At 46.4% G+C, this 23,317-nt stretch overlaps 1 protein-coding gene across 4 annotated transcripts in view; it reads right to left on the bottom strand.

Moving 5' to 3' along the window:
• The window catches only part of LOC148648018 (disks large-associated protein 4-like), a 252,800-nt gene that overhangs the window by 47,554 nt on the left and 181,929 nt on the right, over positions 1-23,317 (bottom strand). For 2 of the 4 annotated variants that reach the window (XM_088608349.1, XM_088608348.1), the window contains exons 4-8: positions 16,192-17,480; positions 15,444-15,670; positions 13,988-14,074; positions 12,666-12,819; positions 6,004-6,244 (exon numbers count right to left, since the gene is read on the bottom strand). In XM_088608349.1, the coding sequence (XP_088464475.1) occupies positions 6,004-6,244; positions 12,666-12,819; positions 13,988-14,074; positions 15,444-15,670; positions 16,192-17,412 (1,930 nt within the window). In that variant the 5' untranslated portion in view covers positions 17,413-17,480. The remainder of the gene's footprint in view (positions 1-6,003; positions 6,245-12,665; positions 12,820-13,987; positions 14,075-15,443; positions 15,671-16,191; positions 17,481-23,317) is intronic. The other 2 variants (XM_088608351.1, XM_088608352.1) reach the window with 2 other exon arrangements.

The following is a 23,317-nucleotide window of genomic DNA, read 5'->3' as shown; positions in this document are numbered from 1 at the left end:
GCATTATATACACACTGTGTCTAGTGTTGTACACAGACTGCAATTGCTATTGTACACACAGTGTGTTTTTTTTGTACACACACTGCTTATGCTATTGTATAAATACACACAGTGCGATTTTTTTATTGTACAGACATTGAATCTTCAGTTATGTATATAGTATGTCTACCATTGTACACACACTGCTTCTGCCATTGTATAAACACTGCCTCTGCTATTCTACTCCCATTGCGATTGGTATTGCACACACATTGAGTCTGCTGTTATGTGCAAACATAGTCTACAACTGTACATTGCACTGTGTCTGCTGTTATGCACACACTACATGTTCCATTGTACACAATGTCAATGCACTGTGTCAGCTATCATACATACACAGTGTCTGCTATTAAATACCCTGCGTCTGCTATTGTACAGGTACTGTACTGCGTCTCCTATTATATACACAATTTGGCTACCATTGGATCTTGAAGTACCGTGCTTATCTTAATTACACTAGAGACCCTTTCTTTGTCAGGTGTTTCTACATTTACCACTGAATAGTACATAAATATTTATTAATCTAATTCAGACAACAGTGGAAAAGACTAATGGATATGCAATAGAAAAAAAATAGATCTATATTTTAGTTAACAATAAGTGTTAGGTAAAGTGTTATTGTACCTAAAGCCCACCCAGAAAAATAGGAGCTTCTTTAGAACTAGGTACATATTCTTTTGAAATTGTATTAGGGAGGTTTTGGAAAATAACTATAGAAATGGAATTTCTGTCATGCTAAGATATTCTTCTGTATCCCAAATAATACAAATAATACAAAGAATGTTGAGCAAAATAAATAAAGTAGCACTTTCAAGTTCTGTGGAAAGATGTAAAGACTGCAGCAGCTTGCTTTGGTGACTGGGTTAAAACACAGAGACACCAACCCTGTGGTTTTTGTATTTTGGGGTTAGAAAGAATCAGCATTGATGAGTGCATTTAAAAGTACAGGTAAAATAAAATGTACACAGTTAGTTGTAAAACCTCCAGACAAATAGTCAACATTTCCAGGTATGCTCAGTGTCATATTCTGCAATTCAGAACAAGGCAACAAAACTTCCTGTGAGGTGAAGTGGCCCTACTACACTGTAAACAAGCAGACTTGTAAATACATCTCTTTTAATCCAATGGAAATATTGCTCTCAGCTTCCAGACGGTTTTGCTGACATACACTACTTGCTTGTTAACTCTGCATGCAGATCACATTGGAACATTTCTGAGGGGAAATGTCTGCTGCAGAACCTGTACTTACTCGCCAGTACATCACGTTACAGTAGTCATCACAGTGACTAGTGAGCAGGAAGGGCCGCTTCACGTCTCAGGTCACGCAAACTCTCTCTATCACCCGTGGTGAGACCAGGGTTTTACGACAACATGGTGACTACCCAATGCTTGCACAAAGTTCACAATTTTGTGCTTCATTTGAAATCTGCCATTTTGTCCATAATCTGAATGAATTTATTTTTTTACCACAAATTAATAACCGGGCTGAGAATTTGGCACTCACTTTCAAAAACAATGTTCGCCTTTTGTTTTGACGTTTGCACCTCCACAGTACTGTAAGGTCATTTTAATATCAAAGAATCAATACAGTTGGTTGTTACTGTCTGTTTCTGTTTAGGTTAGCATCTCATCATTAATGAGAAAGGTCCTTCAGCTTTGTTTTACAGGGGTGACAAGGTCATAAGGTCAGGTTTAACAGTTCTCTGTGACTATTCTCTTTATTGTACAAAAGCCATCATCAATAAGCAGAGCTTTGCTTGGGGCTTGTTTATTCTGGGAAAGATGGCAGAGAGAGCTGATGTTTGTGATCCAGTTTCCTAAAATAACCTGCAAACCTGCCAGGAGACGAAAGTGTGGCATTTGAAGTGAAATGTGTTTATTTGTCCTCTGAAAACTTAATTCCTTAATTCCAGTACCACCTGTCTACTTGATGAAGCTCTGTGCGCATTTATTTGGAAACAATAAGAAAGTGTCCATCTATTAAAGATTACACTATTACATAGGACAGCTGCAGATTCTGTCAGTCTCTACACTGGAGTCCATATGAAACTTCATTTCTCGCCTTTCCAGATACACTCTTTCTGGTAAGAAAAGCTTCAATTTGAACAACCCTGAGCTGGAGTTGTGCACAAAGGAGGTCTTCCCCCCACCACCTCAAATAGTTGTCCAGACAAATGAGGAATCTCAAAGCCTTCTTCACTCCACTTGGTGAAATCTGACCACAAAACGTTTCTCCCTTTAATTGTTCTATTTATAACACAAAAGGCCTATAGCCACATCTAAATTAGATCATAATCTCTCAGTTTTAACATTTTTAGATGACAATGGAATTACATTCTTTACAAATTATCTATTAACATTGTCTTGACCGCAGGGTTTGGGAAAAAAATATAAAAAAACAGAGTTGCAGTTCCCCTTTAAGTACAAGTACTTGAAATGAGAAGAGACCTAATGAGACCTACGTCCCAGTAGGATCGAACATGAATCTCCTGTGCTCTCCACTAAACACTGCTCCAATCGGCTGCCCTAAAACTCCCTAAAGGACAACAGCATTTCTCCTCATATGTGACAGAGCTGTGTGTGTTCTGTTCACAGTTGGACACTTGCAGCAAAGACAAATGCCAAAGTTTTGGAGCAGGGAGCTATGTCTGTGTGTGCAGGCTGCAAAGAAATAGGTAGAGATTAATTCTGCACTGAAAAGTAGAAAGAAACAGCACAACCTTTTGGATGTTGAGCTCACGGGTATGTTGAGGTACGGTGTTGAGGTACGGCACATTGTGTTTTTTCTTTCTAATTTCCTGTCATATCGTTCGTGCTCAGCAGAAACCAATATGAAACATGGGGCGCGTAGAAATATCTGCCATTGTTGCACATAAGTTTCTAAATCTTCTACTCCAGTTCTTCTTTTTTAGCTCACCAAAGTTCAGCTTTCATTCCTGAAAGCTCTGAGTAAGACTTCGGTCTGCTGTTCTCTTCGGGCAAGTTGCCCGCCCCCTAGTTAATTAATTTAGTGGGCAGCTTGCCCATAGGTTGACAACTGGGAAGATCAATCTGTTTGTGTTTTGAAGAAACACACAAAAAAATGCTCGCAATACTCCCAGGATCTCTTTCGGACATGAAAGAGATTCAGCACTTTTTTTTTAGATTGCCTAACGTCAGCTCTCCTGGGGTTTTCCCCAGCTGGCAACAGGTTGCGCACCTGAAGAGCGAGACAGCTCTCTCACGGAGTGGACTGGTTGTTTTAAAGCACAGCTCTGACGGTCCACGTGCAATACGTGATCCCAGCTTTAAATATTAATTAGCTAGGGGTGGCCTGGCCTGCTGTGGAGCCTACCCTGCCAAGCAGAGTTTAATGACCCAGAGGTGTGTGTGTGTGCATCCCATCTCCCGCTTAGCTGCCTCTGCTGTAGAATGTGGGTCAGTCTCTGTGTGAGTGGGAGCCTGTCAGAGTGCTTTAGGCAGAGCAGAAGCTGCAGAGCCTGGAAATATCAGCCAGCTGCTCAACCCTGCAGCAGCTCCCTCATAGAGACCGCAGGTAGGAGACCCCTCTCCTCCAATGAGGTTAGAAATTCTCTCTTGGGGGCATTGCAGAGGCTTTTGTGGGAATAGAATGCATTCCGAGAGCCTTCTGACTGGCTTATCAGGCTCTGTTAACCATCTTTGCCTTCCGGTTTATAGTAATAAAATGAGAATACAGGGCACGTGTTTATGCTTTAAGGCCCTCCCAGATTGGCTGGGACTCTTCAAAATAATAATAATAGTAATAATAATAATAATAATAATAATAATAATAATAATAATAATAATAATAATTACTTACACTTATATAGCGCTTTTCTGGACACTCCACTCAAAGCGCTTTACAGGTAATGGGGACTCCCCTCCACCACCACCAATGTGCAGCACCACCTGGATGATGCGACGGCAGCCATAGTGCGCCAGAACACTCACCACACATCAGCAATCAGTGGGGAGGAGAGCATAGTAATGAAGCCAATTCATAGATGGGGATTATTAGAAGGCCATGATTGGTAAGGGCCAATGGGAAATTTGGCCAGGACGCCGGGGTTACACCCCTACTCTTTTCGAGAAGCGCCCTGGGATTTTTAATGACCGCAGTGAGTCAGGACCTCGGTTTTACGTCTCATCCGAAGGACGGCGCTTGTTTACAGTATAGTGTCCCTAGCACTATACTGGGGCATTAGGACTCATATGGGCCGAAGAGTGAGCGCCCCCTGCTGGCCCAACTAACACTTCTTCCAGCAGCAACCTTAGTTTTTCCCAGGAGGTGTGCCATCCAGGTACTGACCAGGCTCACACCTGCTGAGCTTCAGTGGGCTGCCAGTTCTGAGTTGCAGAGTGATATGGCTGCTGGCCATATCTCATATATAGTATCTCATAACAGTCACTCAACTGGATTTTTCTCAGAAAGAAGAGGATGAGTTATATTCAATTGTCAGGTCATCCAACACTTGTCGCTTAATCTAACTCTACAAAAAAGTCTGTACATCTTTTTTTTTCTGAGTGAAAACAATTGCTTCTGTCTGTTCGCATCCCAGAGTCTCAAACCCATTGTTATTACTCCAATATTGCAATTGTGTGTTTCCATTTTCTTTGCATAAGATCAAACGCCCTTTTGTGACTTTGGCGTGACACCCATTAGAGTCCATTCCCACAGATTTGGATTACAGCTCTGTGATTCATCTTGCGTTTGATCTCATTACAGTACAGAATGAATCATTTTAGTAATATGCCCTAAAGCTAATGAAGGGATTAAAGGAAGTAAATGTCTTTTCCCATCAGTTACATCTTCATGAAGACTGCTCTGCCTTCCAAAATGGATTCAATACTGGGCATAGTGTCCAATAAAAAAAGGTGTTGTTTTTAGTGCAAGAAGAAACTAATGTCCTTTTCCTGATTTTAAACAACAAAAATTAGCAAATAACATCAAAACAGACAAGATTTTAATATTGCCAATAAACCACACTAATCCAGCAGTAAACCTGCAACAGCTTGACCCAACATTCAGGGCAGCGACCAGCTCAAAGCACAGATCTGCAATTCCATCCCAGCACACCTGTAAGACTTGATAGCTGAATTGTCCAAAATGCCAAAATTGTCCTCAACTGTCCAAAATGCCACTTTGTACAGAGTCTACTCAATTCCTAAAGAACAGCTATCACCCCCTTATAACAAGGGTTATAAGCATTCTTGGGTGTTTTGCATCCAGTTATGATACAAACCCTCAAATCCCAACAATTTGAATTTTCATTAGCCTTACCATGTTACTGTACTTCCTATCATGTTTTATCCAGAATGATCATGTCACGTTACACTATATATATATTTCCATGAGTAACCAGAGATATGTACAAGTCAGGCGTACAGCAGGCTGGTAGTGAGGGTCTCACTCAAACTCTCTTGCATGTCATTTTCCCTTGTTTAAAACATGTACTATAACATAAGCCGTTAAACACGACAAGACATAATCTTTTCTGATATTACTATTACAATACCCTCAACTCACAACACACACAGTCACTTTTCACCAATCAACTTAACACAATTAGCTAACGAAGTTCTGTATTTCATCTCTGACCATCTGCAGCAGCCCCAGATATACACTCTTGATACCCTTAAAACAAATACAAACCAGTAAAACTTTAAACCGAAACATTGACATTGGTAAACATACAACTACAGACCTTTTTTTCAAAAAAGCCTCATTACTTTGGGTCTACGGGTCTTACCTAAAAAATGAGAAAAAAACACGGGAGGGTTACCAGAGATATGTACAAGTCAGGCATACAGCTGGCTGGTAGCGAGAGTCTATTCCTGGTGCTATTCCTGACCCCGGTGCCCCACACCTCATCACCTGGTTACAAAGGCACTATTCCAGCTATTAACTGTAGTGAGCATGTCTGAAAGTAACCCCTGTTACTTGCCCCCAGCCTGCCCACTCACTGGTGCTGATGCTGTAGGTGCGCACGGTGGTGGCAGAGGGCGGGGGCGACTCGGAGCCCACAGAGGCAGTGTCCTCGTCCTGCGAGCAGCCGGCCTGGATGGCGCGCAGGTAGCTGTGGCTCCGCGATCGAAAGCAGGTGGGCAGGGGCAGGTCCAACGCCTCCACTGCTTGGGAGTCGGCCTCACTGAACACCGATTCACTCGTCTCCTCGTACTGACGGCTGCCCTCCAGCTCCCGTGCCTGGAACACATGAGCAACATTTGGGCAAGTCATGGGCAACACATAGGCAACATGTAAGCAACACATGGGAAACTCATGGGCCACATGTAGGCAACACATAGGCAACACACGAGCAACGCATGGACAACACATGGGCAACTCATGGGCCACATGTGGGCAATACCAAGGCAACACATGAGCAACATGTAGACAACATGTGGGCAACACCTTCAGCACACAGGTCCCATGTGTGCAGCATGCCTTTAACACACTGGCACAAGAAGGAACAAGAACAGGAACAAGAAGACGTAATTCGATTTTGTTTCAGGAGTTTGAAATCTTACAAGGAACTGACAAAGAGAACCAGAACAACTGCAGTCACAGGCCAAAATAGTAGGAACCCCTAGTCCACTATATAGACAGCATCCATGGCACTCAATGCATGGGTAGATTCCCAGATCTCAGTCCTATCGGAAAACTGGAATATGCAGTTAGATCCCGCACATCACTACCCTTATACCAACTCGACTGAAGTCGATACTGAGATCGAGATTGGAAAGGGCTGCGAGTATTTCCAAACCCTACGGAATACCTGTCCGTGTGCTGTTCAAGCTGTTCTACCACCTGCAAAGGGCCAACACACTCAGCAAGAGAGTTCCTAATGTCTGTGAATGTTCCTCAGTTTGAACTGGGAGATGGGGACCAAAAGGACACAAAACGTAAGGAATATACCCCTGTGTATAACAGGGATCTCAGCCGCCCGGGCTGAGGGAGGTCTCCTTTAGCTTAGCCGGCAAGTTCCCTCTTGCGTGACGCCAGAGACCTGGGTTCACGCCCAGGCAGTGAGGGACAAACTGGCAGGGCAAGGGCGGAGACCCCAAGAACCGGTACACAAGCATTTATTTGACGGAGTATTTATTACCGAAAATCGAAGGCAATACATTCCACAAAGCTCTTGACCTCTGGAATGAACAATCTAAATGACCGATTCATTTGTATTCATTGGAATCCACACCTGGTGAGGTCTGTGGATAAACTCTCTATTAGTAGCCAAATATGAAGATGGGTCAAATCTTCTCTCATCTGTGACCTTTCTTATTGTATATCCCTGTGCTCTAGATGTCTGCATTAACATCAGCTATAAGCAGTAGCGCAGAAGGTAAATGGCTTAAGGATGGGTGATTTTTATTTACACAAATCTGTGAAGCAGCTGCATACCGAGCAGGGAAGCAGGCTAGATGCTGAGTCTAGAAAGATAACGGAGAGACCCAGCAAAGCGCTGAGATTTACTAGGTCAGTTCATTTGCTTTGTGTGCTTACAGCTCTCGGCGCTAACAAACATGACACTTTTCGCCGCTCTTGACTCCAACACAGAAAGCGCAGCGAGATGGAGGAAACAGCTGGGAGTCTTTGAGAAACTGTCACTGTGGTGTCACAGCCCAGCTGAATAATCAGCCCTTTCCCCTGATCTCAGGGGCTGTGTGCTGTGTTCAAACTGATGGGTGCCAGAAAACAACAGCTCAGAGCTATTTATAGTCGAGGCGGTGACATTGTTGCCGGAGTGTACTGAAATGTACAGTACCATGAGCATTTCTTCACCCACATTGATTGATTGGCTTACCGATATATGGCAGAATGAGTATAACGAGCTAGTCATGGTGATATTACTTCCTTCAGCTCTCGTTTGCGTTTGAGGCTTGTGTGTTTGAGGACCAGCTTTTCCCCTTGCTGCGTTTGATACTTGTTTGAGCAAAACAGCTCGGGCACTTAGAGAACTGTGGTTTAAATACAGGGTCAAACTAAATACAGTGCAGACACAAGGAAGCTACAAAATACAGTACAGCACACTCCACACATTTGCTGAAAAAGATAACCTGGTGTCTACAGCCTTCCTCCTACCAGCATGTTAGGAGTGGTATCTTGTGTGATGTGGTTGACACAGACCTAGCACATCTGAGGCTTAATTAGTATCAGGAACATGCCAGCGAAAAGCAGGCACGTTATTGAACCCTTGTTTTTGCAAGCTGATCGCAGTCTAAGTCTAAGTCTACCAAGTCAGCCATGGGTTTTATCAGGTAAGCATTTGCTGAGACAAAGAGCTTGGAATCCTTTCTTTCTTCTGGAACTTTATACACACAGCCACTTGACAGGTAAATCGAAATGAAAATAAAATTTGCTATGTGCTATTTCGCAGTGGTACAGGAAAACGGATTAGAATTCTGCATCCATCGCTGTCAGAACTGGCTGAATACAAATGTAGCACGTCACCACTTCCTCGAAGGCTTGAGTTCAAATTTCCTGTCTCGGAAGCCTTTCAGAAATCACGGGGCCATGTGTAACATCAGAATATCGGCCATATAAAACTCCCAGAAGCACTGTAACAGTGTCGCAGGGCCCGTCATCAGACTCACAGTGTAAGTCGAAATTTTAGAGCCCTCTGTCCTTTGTCACTATCCGTCAGCAATCCTGTCATCAAGCTGAAGATTCTTGTGCACGAGACATTTGTCCTGTGTTGGCGAAAGCCTGGAGGAGGTACTGGCAGTGTTAAAGTGATGTCTTCGCAGAAATTCTCTTATTCAGGTCAGAATCAGTCATGCCCACCTAGTGCTGGTTGGCAGTTTTACGGCACTTGGCCAGCGCAGAGTAACAATCTGTCCTGAGCCGAGCGACTGCCAATATGCTTCTCATGGCTGTTCCTTAAAAAAAAAAACAGGCTGTTTCTTTTTAAAGAAACAAACTGTCTTTTGGTACAGCTGGACTTCCTTCTTGCTTTACACTGTACAATATTTAGATGATCCTTACATGAACTGTCACGATCGTAATCCCTCCTCTTAAGGGCTCTCCTGCCCTTTCGTGTTTTAGTTGATTTCAAGCATCTGCTCCCTGTTTTGTCCTCCCGGCTACCTGGACTTTGGATTGTGCCCTGTTTTTCCCTTTTGGATTCTTGTTTGCCCGGGCCACGCCCTCCTGTCTGTCTTCCCACCCTGCTCCTGCTGCGATTCCCTAGAAGTCTTGTTCCAGTCACTTCCGGATTATACCGTCTGCACAGGGTCCTAAACTACGCATTGTGACATGAACCCCATCTGGGAGTAAACAGCCACTACGGGCAGGAACCACTACACCCACGTTTGGGATCTCACACTGGCAGATCTGTGGTCTAGATTGCTTAGTCCCTTGCAGGAATTTGTTTTTCAGGCCAGCTATATAGGCTGGTATATTTAAACAAACGAAGGCACCAGGCTGTGATCAGACATCTGACACAAGAGAACACTATGCCACAGCAAACTGACAAATGCTTGTGGAATGTACTGTACTCTAGAGAAATTGGATGATATCCCAAAGTTTTATATTTTTATCTCCAGCATCCATTTTTAGTTCCTAGGCAAAGGACAAAAATCTTGCACATTGTGTGATAACAAACTGCAGGATTGACAGGTAAACTTCCAAGACCCATCTTGTTATTTCATGAATAAATAAGTTGTGCAATTGGGAAAAAAGTGATTGAAGGTCAACACTGGTGATTAAACTCACATAATATTGAGAGTTCAGCTTCATATATAGGTTGTCTTTGAATCTGAATCTGATGTTTCATTTCAATAAAGTGCCACCGATTTGCAGAAGCACCTTGGGGATTAGATAAAGCCAGACACATCAGATTTTGTTTATTTATTCTTATGTTAGTGAGCATTTCTTGGCATTTGCCTCTCTCATTTGAGCTGATTAGCCAGGCTGCGTTTCTCATCGTGTAATCCAGAGGGCTCACCCTCTGCAGTCACACTGTCTGTTTCCCAGGACTGGAGTGAAGTGATGATAATTCGCTCTGACCTGTTTTTAAACACGATTGGTGACAATGGATGAGGCTACTGACAGCATTACTTACATTCCGTAGAGACCTATTTCGATTTTTCCGAAATGTGTTAAGTATTAAACTGCAGAGCAGCGGTTCCTATCTGGGGTCCTGGAGGAACACTGAATCTGCTGAAAGTTTTTCATCTCCAGTGTCAAATGCTAATTTAATTGATCCGATTTATACTTTTATTTGACTTGTTTCTTCAGTCAATCCTGGATACCCGACTTCAAGGGTACAACTTCAGCATACAGTATATGACATTAAACAAACTCTCCTCACCAATTATTTCTGACTGTCAACTAACTACTAACTATAGTTCAGGTGGGTAGCTGCGTCAGCATGCGTAGGCTGCAAAGGAACAAGTTATAGGTTTATTCCATGCTGAAAAAAAGAAGAAAGAGAACACAACGTTTCGGCCGTGGAGCCTGAAGAAGGCTCCACGGCCGAAACGTTGTGTTCTCTTTCTTCTTTTTTTCAGCATGGAATAAACCTATAACTTGTTCCTTTGCTAACTACTAACTATAACTGTCATAGAACTAACTGTACCAGAGACGCCCACAATGAGAGTGATACTATATCAGACATGGTCACACTGGAGTCATACTGTATCAGACAAGCCCACATTGGAGTGATATTGTATCAAATTCGTCCACACTGGAGTCATACTGTATGAGAGTGACACTCTGGAGTGACACTGTATCAGGCACGTCCACACTGGAGTGATATTGTATCAGACACGCCCACACTGGAGTGATACTGTATCAGACATGCCCACACTGGAGTCATACTGTATCAGACACGCCCACTCTGGAGTGATACTGTATCAGGCACGCCCACACTGGAGTGATACTGTATCAGGCACACCCACACTGGAGTCATACTGTATCAGACACGCCCACTCTGGAGTGATACTGTATCAGACAAGCCCACTCTGGAGTGATACTGTATCAAATTCTTCCACACTGGAGTCATACTGTATCAGACACACCCACTCTGGAGTGGTACTGTATCAGGCACACCCACACTGGAGTGATACTGTATCAGCCACACCCACACCGGAGTGATATTGTATCAGACATGCCCACACTGGATTGATACTGTATCAGACATGCCCACTCTGGAGTGATACTCTATCAGGCACTCCCACACTGGAGTGAAACTGTATCAGACATGCCCATAATGGGAGTGATATTGTATCAGACATGCCCACTCTGGATTGATACTCTATCAGGCACTCCCACACTGGAGTGAAACTGTATCAGACATGCCCATAATGGGAGTGATATTGTATCAGACACGCCCACACTGGAGTGATATTGTATCAGACACGCCCACACTGGAGTGATACTGTATCAGACACGCCCACACCTGGAGTGAAACTGTATCAGACACGCCCACACTGGAGTGATACTGTATCAGACACGCCCATTATGGGAGTGATATTGTATCAGACACGCCCACACTGGAGTGAAACGGTATCAGGCACGCCCACACTGGAGTGATACTGTATCAGACACGCCCACACATGGAGTGAAACTGTACCAGACACGCCCATATTGGGAGTGACACTGCATCAGATACACCCACAAGGAGCATTTTTTTGTCCTTCTGCATAAGTCAAGTTGGTTATAGTTATAGTTGTCTGTTATCAGTGTATCTGATATGAGACACACCCATGATGGAAGTGATACTGTTTCACACATGTCCATGTATTACATACCTCCACAATTTGCATTTTACCCTTTTGCGAAAATCGAGTTGGTTACATCTGAATGAGTGCAGTTCTGAAACTCAGAATTCAGTACAGGTCTGACATCAACTCCAATTCAAACCCTCAAACAGCTGATTTTGTGAAGCAAATTTACAAAAACACCCCAGATAGAAAAATGAAATCAATTAGCCTGTGATTAAGAACTCAGCTGGAGCAAAAAAATCCTGAAATGTAAACACTGAATTTATGTACATGTATTATTGACACCACTACACATCACATCCATGTCATCCTTGAAGACCTCTGAGACCCTCAGATAGTCCAGTTATATTTCCTCCTCAGTTTATATCCAGCTCTGGTCAATGTGATGGGCTACAGTAATGGCTAATGGTCATTGTTAAGGTGAGGTCTAAGCAGCCAGGAGCATTATTCTGTGCTGATTAGGAGGGCGATGACAGAGAACAGTAATTTTATTATATTGAAGTTCTTTAGTGCTGAAGTGCTCAACATTAAAATGTGAGTGCCAAGGAGAATTGGTGGAATAGCAGTAAATCACTAGGGGTGCAGGTTATAACGTGATTTTTCTGTTGAGGTGAGAAAGGTTTTGCTGCTCATTAAAACCTTCATGCAAGTTTTTGTATCTTTGCTCACATTTGCAAAACTTGTTTTCTAGAGTGTAGAAGTTAATAAATATCCAAACATGGGGATCTTAGGAATTGAAACCAGGCTGCATTGTTTCTGAGAGGTGTTAGCACAGCTAAGAGAGTGAGACCAGGGCAGAACCTGCGGATTGGTCTAGCTCTCTCACTCCACAGGCGAACAGGAAATCCCCATTTTCACATTTCCATGAAGCCCTGGGTGCCAGGGAGGTGTTTTCTGACCTGACTGCTGCAGCTGTTCTTGCCCAGCGTGTTGCTGTCCGGGCTGAAGTCCTCATCCTCCCAGCGCTGAAAGGGGGAGCTTGGGGGAGCCCCGATACAGTCCAGGTTATCCAGACTCCGATTGCTGGAGAGCTCCCGGAGCGAGGGAAGACAGCTGAAGGAGGAGGAGCAGAGTCAGATCAGTGTGTCAGAGCGAAAAACTACAGCCATCTCCTTATTCCATCCCGGCTCTATGCGCTGGGAAAGAGGAGCAGGAGCAGGTACCACCCTGCTGGTTTCATGTACAATAATCCATCTCTCCAGCTCCTAGACCCGCAGTGGAGAGGCCCTGTCTAGCTGCCCTTTGGCCATTCTCTGTAATCTGCTGTCATGTCTCTCTGTTAAAGAAATAAGGACCGCATTCAAAGACATTTTTTAGGGCACGTGGCCTGATTGTGCAAAGAACACTTATTTCAGATCACTAAAACAAGATGTTATTTTTCCATTTCACATTTTTACAAGAGGTGAGCTCAACACAAGGAGTCAAAATAATTTCTGCTTTCTGTCTAATTGTCCTTCTGTAGGGTAAAGTCCGACTGCGTTGCTAGCCTATTTTGCGTTGCTGTAAATATCGACTTGGTCACACCAGCGTAACATGATTATCGTGGAGTGACCATTCCTTCCTAGACGCGGCAAACTGAGTTATGAGTCGTTCTGCGATGCATTTCAAGTCTGCTTTTGAAATGTCAAAGCACTAACAGCATGAATCTCAAAGCTTTTTCCTACTGAGTGAAATTTTCTCCCGAGGTTAGAAAACCATTGTATGAGTCTGCAAAGTTCGCACACATTGCTGGTTAACCAGACAGAAAATAAACGCAAATATATGTCCCTTAAAAAATGGAGAATCTGGACTTTATTTGCCACCAGTAACAGCGGAGTAAATTTCACACTGGAGACAAAAGCTTTCAAAGCTGTGGTTGCCTGCTGCTTCTTTACTATGTTCTGTTGCCTCTACATGCAAAGCACATGAGTACAAGGAAAGCAGGAGTGCTGGGGGGGGGTGAGGGGGTGGGAGATCTTGACTGGGAGGAAGGGGGGCACACAGGAGATCAGAAGTCAGTTCTGCAGCTGGCGGCCCCCAGCTCTGAGAGCCAGGTGTCCGAACTGCCCTGACCGCCGTGTGGAGTACATGGATTCAGGTCTCTGGATGTGAAACACAGCAGCAGACGTGGTGAATTCGCAGAGCTGTCAGCAGTGTGGGAGGGCTCTGGTGCTGGGCGGGGGACCGGGCCCCTCGGCCCCCCAAGGGGAGCCAGCTCCAGGCCGCCGCGCAAGACACTGACCTGCTGAGCTGAAGCAGCGAGCCCACGCTCTGCTGAGAAGACCACAGCCCCTCAAAGTCCCCCTGCAGGACCGAACAGCCCCGGGATCTGCAGGGACACATGGTTTGGGGGGGGAGGTGGGTGTTTGTAGGGGGGGGGAGGTTGAGCGTTAAAGAGGCTACCAGTCTTACTTTTACTCTAAATCCTAATGGCACTGCGATCACAGACCATTCCTACAACCCAACGACCCTACTGAAGATGCTCCATCAACTGCCTTTCACTGCTGGTACTCCCCTGAAAGAACAGAACGGCACAGGCAATATTTTCTTAATTTTATTACAGATCTGCCCAGTGAGCCCGCTAGTGGCGTTTGTGTTTATTCAGCGTGTGAGACTCTTTAATTACAAGAACAGCTTGAGTCTGTTAAAAGGCCATCATCCTTCAGGAATAACAGTCGCTCTTCATTAAAACAACATTCAGAGCTCAATGCACTGGACCACCAATGGAATCTGATTGGATCGGGTGCATGTTATGAATTATAGAAACACTGAAAGTTTCTGGATATTGCCAAAATAATAACAGAACCGTCTGGGTAAATATCTTGACAAAGCACTGCCCCCTAGTGTAGGATGATTGAACTGTCAGTTGTCCATCAGGTCTGGGTTGAAATGTGTGTTTAAATTCGTAACTGGTTAAATTAGTCCAATTTAGGCAAAAATTAATGGATCGGGATACGTGAAAGGACAGGCGGAATAAAATCCGGAAGGCTGCACACCCGTGGAGCAGAACCTGATGAAAACAAAAGGGCGGATTTCACGTTTATTGCAACAGGGTTGAGAACAAAACCATGAACTTCCTCTCCTTAACAATGTGAGCACTTCCTGGGTTTGAGCTAGAGCTGATGAAGGCAAAGGCTCACGCGTTCTGCGTACAGCTCATCACAGAGGCATCGAGAGGGCTCATCGTTTAAAAAGAGCTCTTCGGCGCAGTGCTGTCTCCTTTAAAAAGCCCAGGACCAAGATTTCCATCGAAAAATACCAGACCAAATTCCCCATTTAGGGAATTTCAGCCAACGTGCAATGGTTTACATTTTGAAATTGTACCAGCATTTTCTGAACCCACCGGATCGTGGAATTTCTGGAAACCCTACATGCATGTTCAGCCAAAAAGCACCTTTCAACTATTAGGCAGGTAGCAGTCGATTTCAGGAACCTTTAAAGAGCACAAGCCGTTTTCTGAAGGGTGCAAGTGTGGGGTAACATTTCTAAGAACCAAATGGAATTCATGGTACAATTATTAGGTGGTTGTTTCTGCTTCCTGTATAACTGTGGTTCCACATCCGTACAGCAGGATATAACTACAGCTGGTGGGCCTGGATCGAGTTACTGTTCTGGCTGAGACAAGAACCCAACATCCTGAAGAGGATTCACAGCCTTTCCAGTGGGTGGCAGTCTCGAGGAGGGGGGGGGGTGCTTACTTGCGTGGGGGCAGCTGCTCGCTCAGAGACTGCTGCGTGGCCTTCAGGTAGCTCTGCCGGCGGGCGGCGGTCTTGGGCGAGGGCTTGGGGCTGCCCTCCGAGTCCTCGCTGTCCTCGTCGCCCATGGCCTTGATGTAGCTGCCGCTGCGCATCCGCCGGCAGGGGATCTCGCTGGAGCCCCCCCCTCTGTCCCGGGACAGCGTGCTGTTCCACTCCCCCAGGGGGATCTGCGGGAAGCACAGTTCCGTCAGGACCCCCACTCCACACACCCGCCGGGCCGCCAGCACAATCAATCTGCTTCATACCACAGCCGGGCCTAAGGGTGGATTCAATTACAAACAATGACTAAAAGACTTCCCCTGTCATACTGAAGTTTAACATGGCAATTAAGGCTGAGAAAAAAAATCAAGAATCTGATGAACTCCTCCGTGGTAGCTTCGCTAATAGCTTACTCATCTAATAGCTTCCCGTTAATTTAAATAGTTTCTAAAGGTGCCTTTTCTAACCAGATTAATGGCCAGATACATCTTCTTTTCCAGCTTCAATCCCTGTCAATTAAAATTGCAGCTAATTACAAAAAAACCCAAAAAACGATCGACGCTGTTTGACTTTTCACGCAGTGATCTCGGAGAGCCCCAAAGACCCGCGCTCCTGTAAGTAAGGCGGCCTGATTGTTTTGCCTGGTTTGTCGGTAAACCCTTGAGCCCGGGAAGGAAAGGGGGGCCGGGCATCCTGCAGGGATACTCACTTGCCCTCGTACCTGCAGGTAGTGGCAGGACAGGTCCTGGTGGCAGGACTTGGACTTGAGCAGCGCTTTGTCGATGGTGGCCGAGCCCTTCTGGCACACTTGCCTGGCCTGGCTGAGGGTGAGGGTGGACCAGGAGCCTCGCTTGACAAACTTGTTGTCCCCGCCAGACCCTCCTCCTCCTCCCCCTCCTCCCCCACCCCCACCCCCAGGGCCTGGAAGAGACGGGCAGGCCTGAAGCTTGAGGTCGTTGCTGCTCTTGGAGGCCTTGAGCGTGTGCTCGCTGATGGTGTTGTAGGCGTGCATGAAGTACTTGGACGAGGCCTGGCCGTCGGGACCCTGGCGGCCCAGGGTCATCAGGGCCATGGGGTTGCGGTAGCTGCCGGAGTCCCCGTCCAGGTTGTCGTCGGAGCTCCAGAAGCCCGACATGTTGGAGCGGGGCCTGCGTTTGCTGCCCTCCGTCTTGGCCCGGTCTTTGCTCTTGCTGCGCCGGCTCTGCTTGGCATCTTCCGCCCCGCCCCCGCTGCCGCCGCCGCCGCCCCCTGTGCTGTTGGCAAAGCGTCCATTGAGGCTGCCCTTGCTGGAGCTCTCCAGCGACTGGGACTTGGCGAAGAGCTTCTGCACGGAGTGCACCAGGTAGCGGATGCGGCCGGGGCTCTCGCTGCGCTGCTTGGCGGCGCCGCTGCGGTGGAACTGCAGCGTGCTGAAGCCGTCCCGGTGGATGGGCAGCTGTTTCTCGAACTGGTCCAGCAGGTTGGGGGGCAGCCGGTTCATCCGGCTGCCCGCCGAGATGGTGGCGGAGCCGCTGGTGATCATCGGGCCCCCGCTCATGCCCATGCCCAGGCCCAGGCCCATGCCCATGCCCATGGACATGGAGGGGCCCAGGGTGGTGCCCGTGCCGATGCCCCCAATGCTGCCCCCGCCGGGCACCGAGCCGGGGGACAAGTCGGGCGGGTCGAAGTGGGAGTTGTAGTGGATGCGGGGGAAGGTGCTGCTGTTGGAGAGCTGGTTGTTGAGGGGCAGCATGCAGTCGGGGGGCAGGGAGCTGGGGGTGGGCGGGGGGAAGTGAAGAGGGTCCATGGTGCCATAGGGGTCGATGCCGGGGCTGAGCAGGTACGGGCTGCGGGGGTCGGGCGCGGGCGGGTACAGGGGCTCCTGGGGGCCGGCCGACGGGTCGCAGGAGTCAGACAGGTGGCGGCTGCGGTTGGCTCCTAACCCTTTCATGGTCGCCAGCGAGTCCCCTTTAGAACATGGTGCCGGCGGTGGGGAGACCAGATCCGGGAGGGCTAATCCTGGAAGACAAACCCATAGGGAGACGAGAGGTGAGATTCCCAGCAGCCGCTCAGGGGTGCAGGTCACTGAGCGCGCAATCGCAGGGCTCTCTAAATACCGAATTCTGTAATAATAATAGTTCAGATGATTAAATTATATTATTATCATTCAGATTATTAAAATGTAGGGAACATAATTTATGGCAGAAGCACATTCCCTGTCTAAGGCAAGGAAACATTGAAAATATTATGATTAATAATGATAATAATAATAATTGCTTACACTTATATAGCGCTTTTCTGGACACTCCACTCAAAGCGCTTTACCGGTAATGGGGATCCCCTCCACCACCACCATTGTGCAGCCCCACCTGGATGGCAGCCATAGTGAAACAAAACGCTCCCCACACATCAGATCTCAGTGGGAAGGAGAACAGAGTGATGAAGCCAGTTCAGAGTTGGGATTATTAGGAGGCCATGATTGATAAAGGCCAATGAGAAATTTGACCAGGACACCAGGGTTACACCCCTACTCTTTTTGAGAAACGCCCTGGGATTTTTAATGACCGTAGAGAGTCAGGACCTTAGTTTTATGTCTCATCCAAAAGGACGGTGCCTTTTCACAGTATAGTGTCCCCATCACTTTCCTGGGGAATTAGGACCCACATAGACCACAGGGTGAGCACCTCCTGCTGGCCCCATTAACACCTCTTCCAGCAGCAGCCTTAGCTTTTCCCAGGAGGTCTCCCATCCAGGTACTGACCAGGCTCACACTCCTGACCTTCAGTGGGGTGCCAGTTGTGAGCTGCAGGGTGATATAGCTGCAATTATAATTCAACTAAATCTCATATTTAAAAAATTGAATAGCTCTTGCTCAGCTCTGAGTGAAGAAAAAGAGAAAGAGATTTCGCATTCCAGGAAATTGCCCAGCATGTAGAAAAACAGCAGTGATCCCACATTACGTAAATTGTTTTGAAAACTGCGTATAAGCCCATTCCCTCCTCTCACATTAACATAGTGCGTGACACTCTTGCTGGTGGATTAGAGGTTTTATTGTTGGTTAAACTGTGTTTCCGCTGTGATCAAAGAGCTTTCAACAGGGTGTTAACAGCCCTGCGAATGCCATTTACTCCGAGTGAGACTCGGGTTTAGCAGGATAAACTGGAATAAGGCGATGTCACCTTGCCCAGGACCGACTTGTGTGTTTCAGCCCCATCAAAGTACTGCCTCTGCTCAGTCCATCACACCTCAAAGTGGAAACCGTGTTCCGAAGAGACAAGATCTCAGCCCCCTGACTTCATTAGAAGGATATCCTGATTCAACAATGGGTGTGTTTAAAAATAAATACAACCACAGTTATCCTTAAAGAGTAGAGCATGGCAAATCTAAATTAATCTCCCTTGAAGCAATCATTATGAAATACTCCTGCCAGTTGCATTTGCAGTAGAAATAAATGAACAAAGCATACAATCATATTTTCTACGTCATCATCGCCCTAAAGAAACGGTTCATGTCCTCGGCACCTTCCTGTTGTCCCTGTGCGTCCTGCTCACTTATTGATCCTTCGGCTTCCTGCTTTTGTTGAAGCTGAATGGCGAAACCAAGCGTGGCAGAAGGTTGTGTCACACCAATACCCTTCCCCTCCTCGTGTCCTCCTTCGGCATGCCAGGAAAAAACTTTCAGAAACGCTTTGCTCGACAAAAACCAGGAAAATCTAGACAGAATATGTGGCAGTGCACTACGAGGGACACTACTTACTCTCAGTAGAATATGGAATAAGTATGGTTGAGCAATAGAGTCCCACTGTGTTAGAATAAACCAGCACTATGCTGAGATTATATACTGTATGTATTTTTACAGCACAACATCAGGCATAAAAGGGAGAGGACATAAACAGAAGTATTGGGGTGGTTTTTGCTGGCACAAAGCAGATACTCATGAGAAGATACAGCATAACTCTGAGGCACAGCAATGTAGAGGATAACTGGAAAATGCCACTGTATTTCAAGGTGCTCATTTTACCATGACAGTGTCAAAGTAAATGGCACCTGTAGGTCTTCTATAATCGAATTATATATTTACTTGCTCTCCACAATTTTCCTCCAATATTTGGAAATCAGTTGTCTTTTCCAGGTCTGGAGTAGAGATCTCTCAACAAGCTGCTGTTTATATTATGTTTTTATTTAACTTATTTAATAATCTGTGTCAAAGTAGCCCTCTTTAGTACTCAAAAGTCCAGGAGGAAAAACTAACAACCTGATCACATCCATCCTCCCAGGCGCTGTCTTGCAGAACGAAATCTGCCCAGCAGGTGGTGTATTGGTCTTGTTCCCCCATCAGCTAACATGCAATGAAGAAATCAGAGCAACTACCTCAAAATACAAGACTTGACCTGGTGTGGGAGACAGCTCCATTTCAAGTATAAAGCTTTTGAGATTTTGAATTTATAAAGCCAACAGTTTTGATACAATACCAGTGACGGTGGAGTATATCTTTCACCAAACCACCAGGAGTCCCCAAAACCAGCTAGTGTAGGTAAATATTGTGACTCACTGTAGAAGGGAAACACTTCACGAAGACAGAAAGCTTACATCCTTTTTCATTTTTCATTTTTCATTTCAGATAAAGTTCTCGAAATACTGGTTAAAACAACAACCATATGCTGTAGCAGGAAGAGAGGGGGGTTTGATTTTCCAGCCAGATAAAAAATATTTTAATGTCAACTTCGGTCTAGGACCTCCAGGCTCTTACTGTGCAGGATGGATGCTCAGAGTGTCCTGTATTGACACAGAGAAGTACGCAGTGGTTAATGACTGCTGGAAACTGCCCTCTGCGTTTCTCACACAATTCCCAGCTGATCAGTGATTGGCCATGTTAATCATTCCTCTTGGGCTGATGTTTATTCTGAATAAAAATAGTCCCAGCTCTTGCACAAGTGCAGCTTCATCACCCTCGAAAACCTCCAGGGGAGAAAGTCTCACAAGGAAATTACTCAGATTCCGATTGAGAAAGGATGTGCAGACTGGTCTGGTCAGTGCGTTGCTTGAACAAGCCACAACAAATAGAAGGAATATATTTAACCACAAATGAGATGAGCCCCTTCGGCCTGTCTAGTTCAAAACTGACCTCAGCCATTTCTCTCGTCTTCCCTGCTGCCCACAACACGTGCTGGGTGTTACAACTCCTGTATCTGACCGAAGCACCTAACCACCCAGCTCACCTGTTCTATCACCATGCCCCTTGGCACTGCCCTATTTTAGGACACCCCATCACAACTCAAACTGCTCAGTCTTGGACATTCTCTGTCATTGAGCTGCCTACTCCATACGTTTTTGTCTTGGATAACTCTTTCAGGCTTTTTGAACTTACTTCCCTTTGACATCGGCTTGCGGACTTCGTTTCTGGTTTGTTGCCCTCAGATTTTAGGATATTAGATACCTGGTTTTTCGAACTCTGTTTGACTCTGTTTGACTACGGACTGTGGATCTTGGACTTAATACACTTGGCTTACTTTATCGGATGCCCGGCTTATTAGAACTCAGACCTATACTCGACTACCACCTCTGGACTAAGCTCTTGGTTATAATGTTTCGCCCTCTGTTTATTTCTCTGCACTGGATCCACTAGTCCTCTCGATCTATAATACATGATCGTAACACTGGGTTTGTCTTGATTCCCCACGAGCTAAGTGGAGCAATAAAGATCTGAAGCCACTCCCACTCATGGCCATAATTCTGACCACTAGAGACTTCCAGTCCCATCTGGAGGCCTTGTAGAGGGTGAAGACAGAAGCAGTTCCTGTAAATGTGCAGGGGCAGGTCCTGGGGTTGGGAGGTTCACAGACGTTCCCTGTGCCCGAAATTTCCACAGCATGCCAGTTGCCGGCTGCCACCCCCAACATCCGTGCAACCTGCTTCTCGTTAACTCCGATACCCAGCTGCCGGCTAAATTACTTTTACTTCCAGCTCAGCGGCTTGCTGTGCCCACCTCTGAGGAAGCCCCTTTCCTTGGCCATGTCATGGTTGTCATCCCTCCTCTTGAGGGCTCTCCTACATTTTTCGTTCCCAGTTTTATTTCTCCCAGCTGTGTCTTATCCCCTTTGCTCCATTCAAGCCCGGCGTCTCTGTAGTTCAGTTTGGGAGACGGACGTCTGAAGGCCCACCTATCCACCGGGCTCAGGAGCAGTCTGAGGCCAAGGCCTTATCCCCAGACGTCCTGACCTACTGAGTCTGGGGCCTGGAGCGCCTTGTCCCGTCAAGGTTTTAACTATCTGTATCTCTGTGTTCAGCTCAGATGGATCTTCTGGCACCTGGACTGTGCCTTAATTTCCCCCTTTGGACTTTCTTTTGAACTCGTTCGCCTGCGCTCCCCCCATGCACCAGATCACTGCCATCATCACCCCCCTGTGTTTCTGCCTGCCCCGATCCTGCTCTGTCTTCCCTGATGTCCTACTCCAGTCACTTCCGGATTATACAGTACCATCATAGGGTCTTTAACTACGCATTTCACGGGAGTCAGAACTGGCTGCCGTGACAGGCCAGCCCTCTCGTGGGCTCCCACCTGCTTTGGCAAAGCCTCAGCTGCCCTGGCATTAGCTGAAAGTGCACCGTCCACAGGGCGGCCCAGGCTGGCCAGGCGAGAGCCCGTGGAAGAGTACAGGGACTGACCGGACAGGAGGCTGGCGCCATCTTAAAAAAATAAAAGGGGGTGGCTCTGTGGCTAAGGATCTGCACCTGTAGCTGGAAGGTTGCTAGTTCAAATCCCGCGGCTGGCAGAGGAATCCAACTCCGTTGGGCCCCTGAGCAAGGCCCTTAACCCCAGCTGCTCCAGGGGTGTAAATGGCTGATCCTGCGCTCTGACCCCAAGCTTCTCTCCCTGCCTGTGTGTCTCATGTAGAGCAAGTTGAGGTATGTGAAAAAGACCAATTCCTAATGCAAGAAATTGTATAGGGCTAATGAAGTGATCTCTTATGTCACCCTGCAGCTCACAACTGGCAGCCCACTGAAGCTTATCTTATCTTATCAAGCTCCCTTCACACAGGCAGGCAGAATACAGACTGGCATGATAGACAGCAGCGGGCAGCAGTGTCAATGGTTGAAAGGGCAGACTCTGAGGAAAAAACAGATAGGACTGGCGAATTCAGCACTGGAGAACTGATGCCCTTTCTGACCTCCAGTTTTAAAGTCGCTCAGCCACAGGGCAACTGACTGACAGGCTGGCAGATGAAAATGTGAGAGTGAATGTGAGTGTGTGCATGCCTTTCACTTCCCTTACCCTCTAAAGTTTTCCATTTCTGCCCAAACCTGTAACTCAGCCCCAGCTTGGCAAATGGTACAATGCATCACTTCAAATCTGCATTTGAATATACCGTATCCAGCAGCAGAAATATCATTTCTCCGGAGCATGGCCAAGAGTCAGGCAGCCTTTGTAAACCGTAAATGCAATTTCTGGACAAGATGACAGGGCTCCTCTCCCTAAAAACGCCAGCGACTTCTCTCTTTAGCGCAGCTGTCAAAGTGAGTTAGCGTCGGCGCTGTTAGGGCCTCAGCTGTCAGGTTCGGAGTCTTTTCACATCTATATGAAAATGAGCACAAGCAGAGGAACCAGGGTCTTCGTGTTCATCCAGCTACATTCTCGGAGCAGGCAGGAGAGGGGCGCGGGTGAGAAATTAGATCCTCACTCCTCAGGACTGCTGATGGATGATGGTTATTTTAAAGAGAACGGCAAACTCCCTTTTCTTAGTGTCAAATGAGAGTCGAGGTGAATTACAGTGTGTGAATAATCGTAGGGCTGGGCAAGAGGGAGATGATCCATAGAGTCTTGGATCCCATTTGCAAGACAAATCGTTCCATTATTCT

The sequence above is a fragment of the Lepisosteus platostomus genome, chromosome 15 (assembly GCF_059453375.1).
Source record: "Lepisosteus platostomus isolate fLepPlt1 chromosome 15, fLepPlt1.hap1, whole genome shotgun sequence".
Taxonomy (NCBI): domain Eukaryota; kingdom Metazoa; phylum Chordata; class Actinopteri; order Semionotiformes; family Lepisosteidae; genus Lepisosteus; species Lepisosteus platostomus.
The sequence above is the reverse complement of the archived record's forward strand: the minus strand, read 5'-3'. Positions and strand labels throughout refer to the sequence as shown.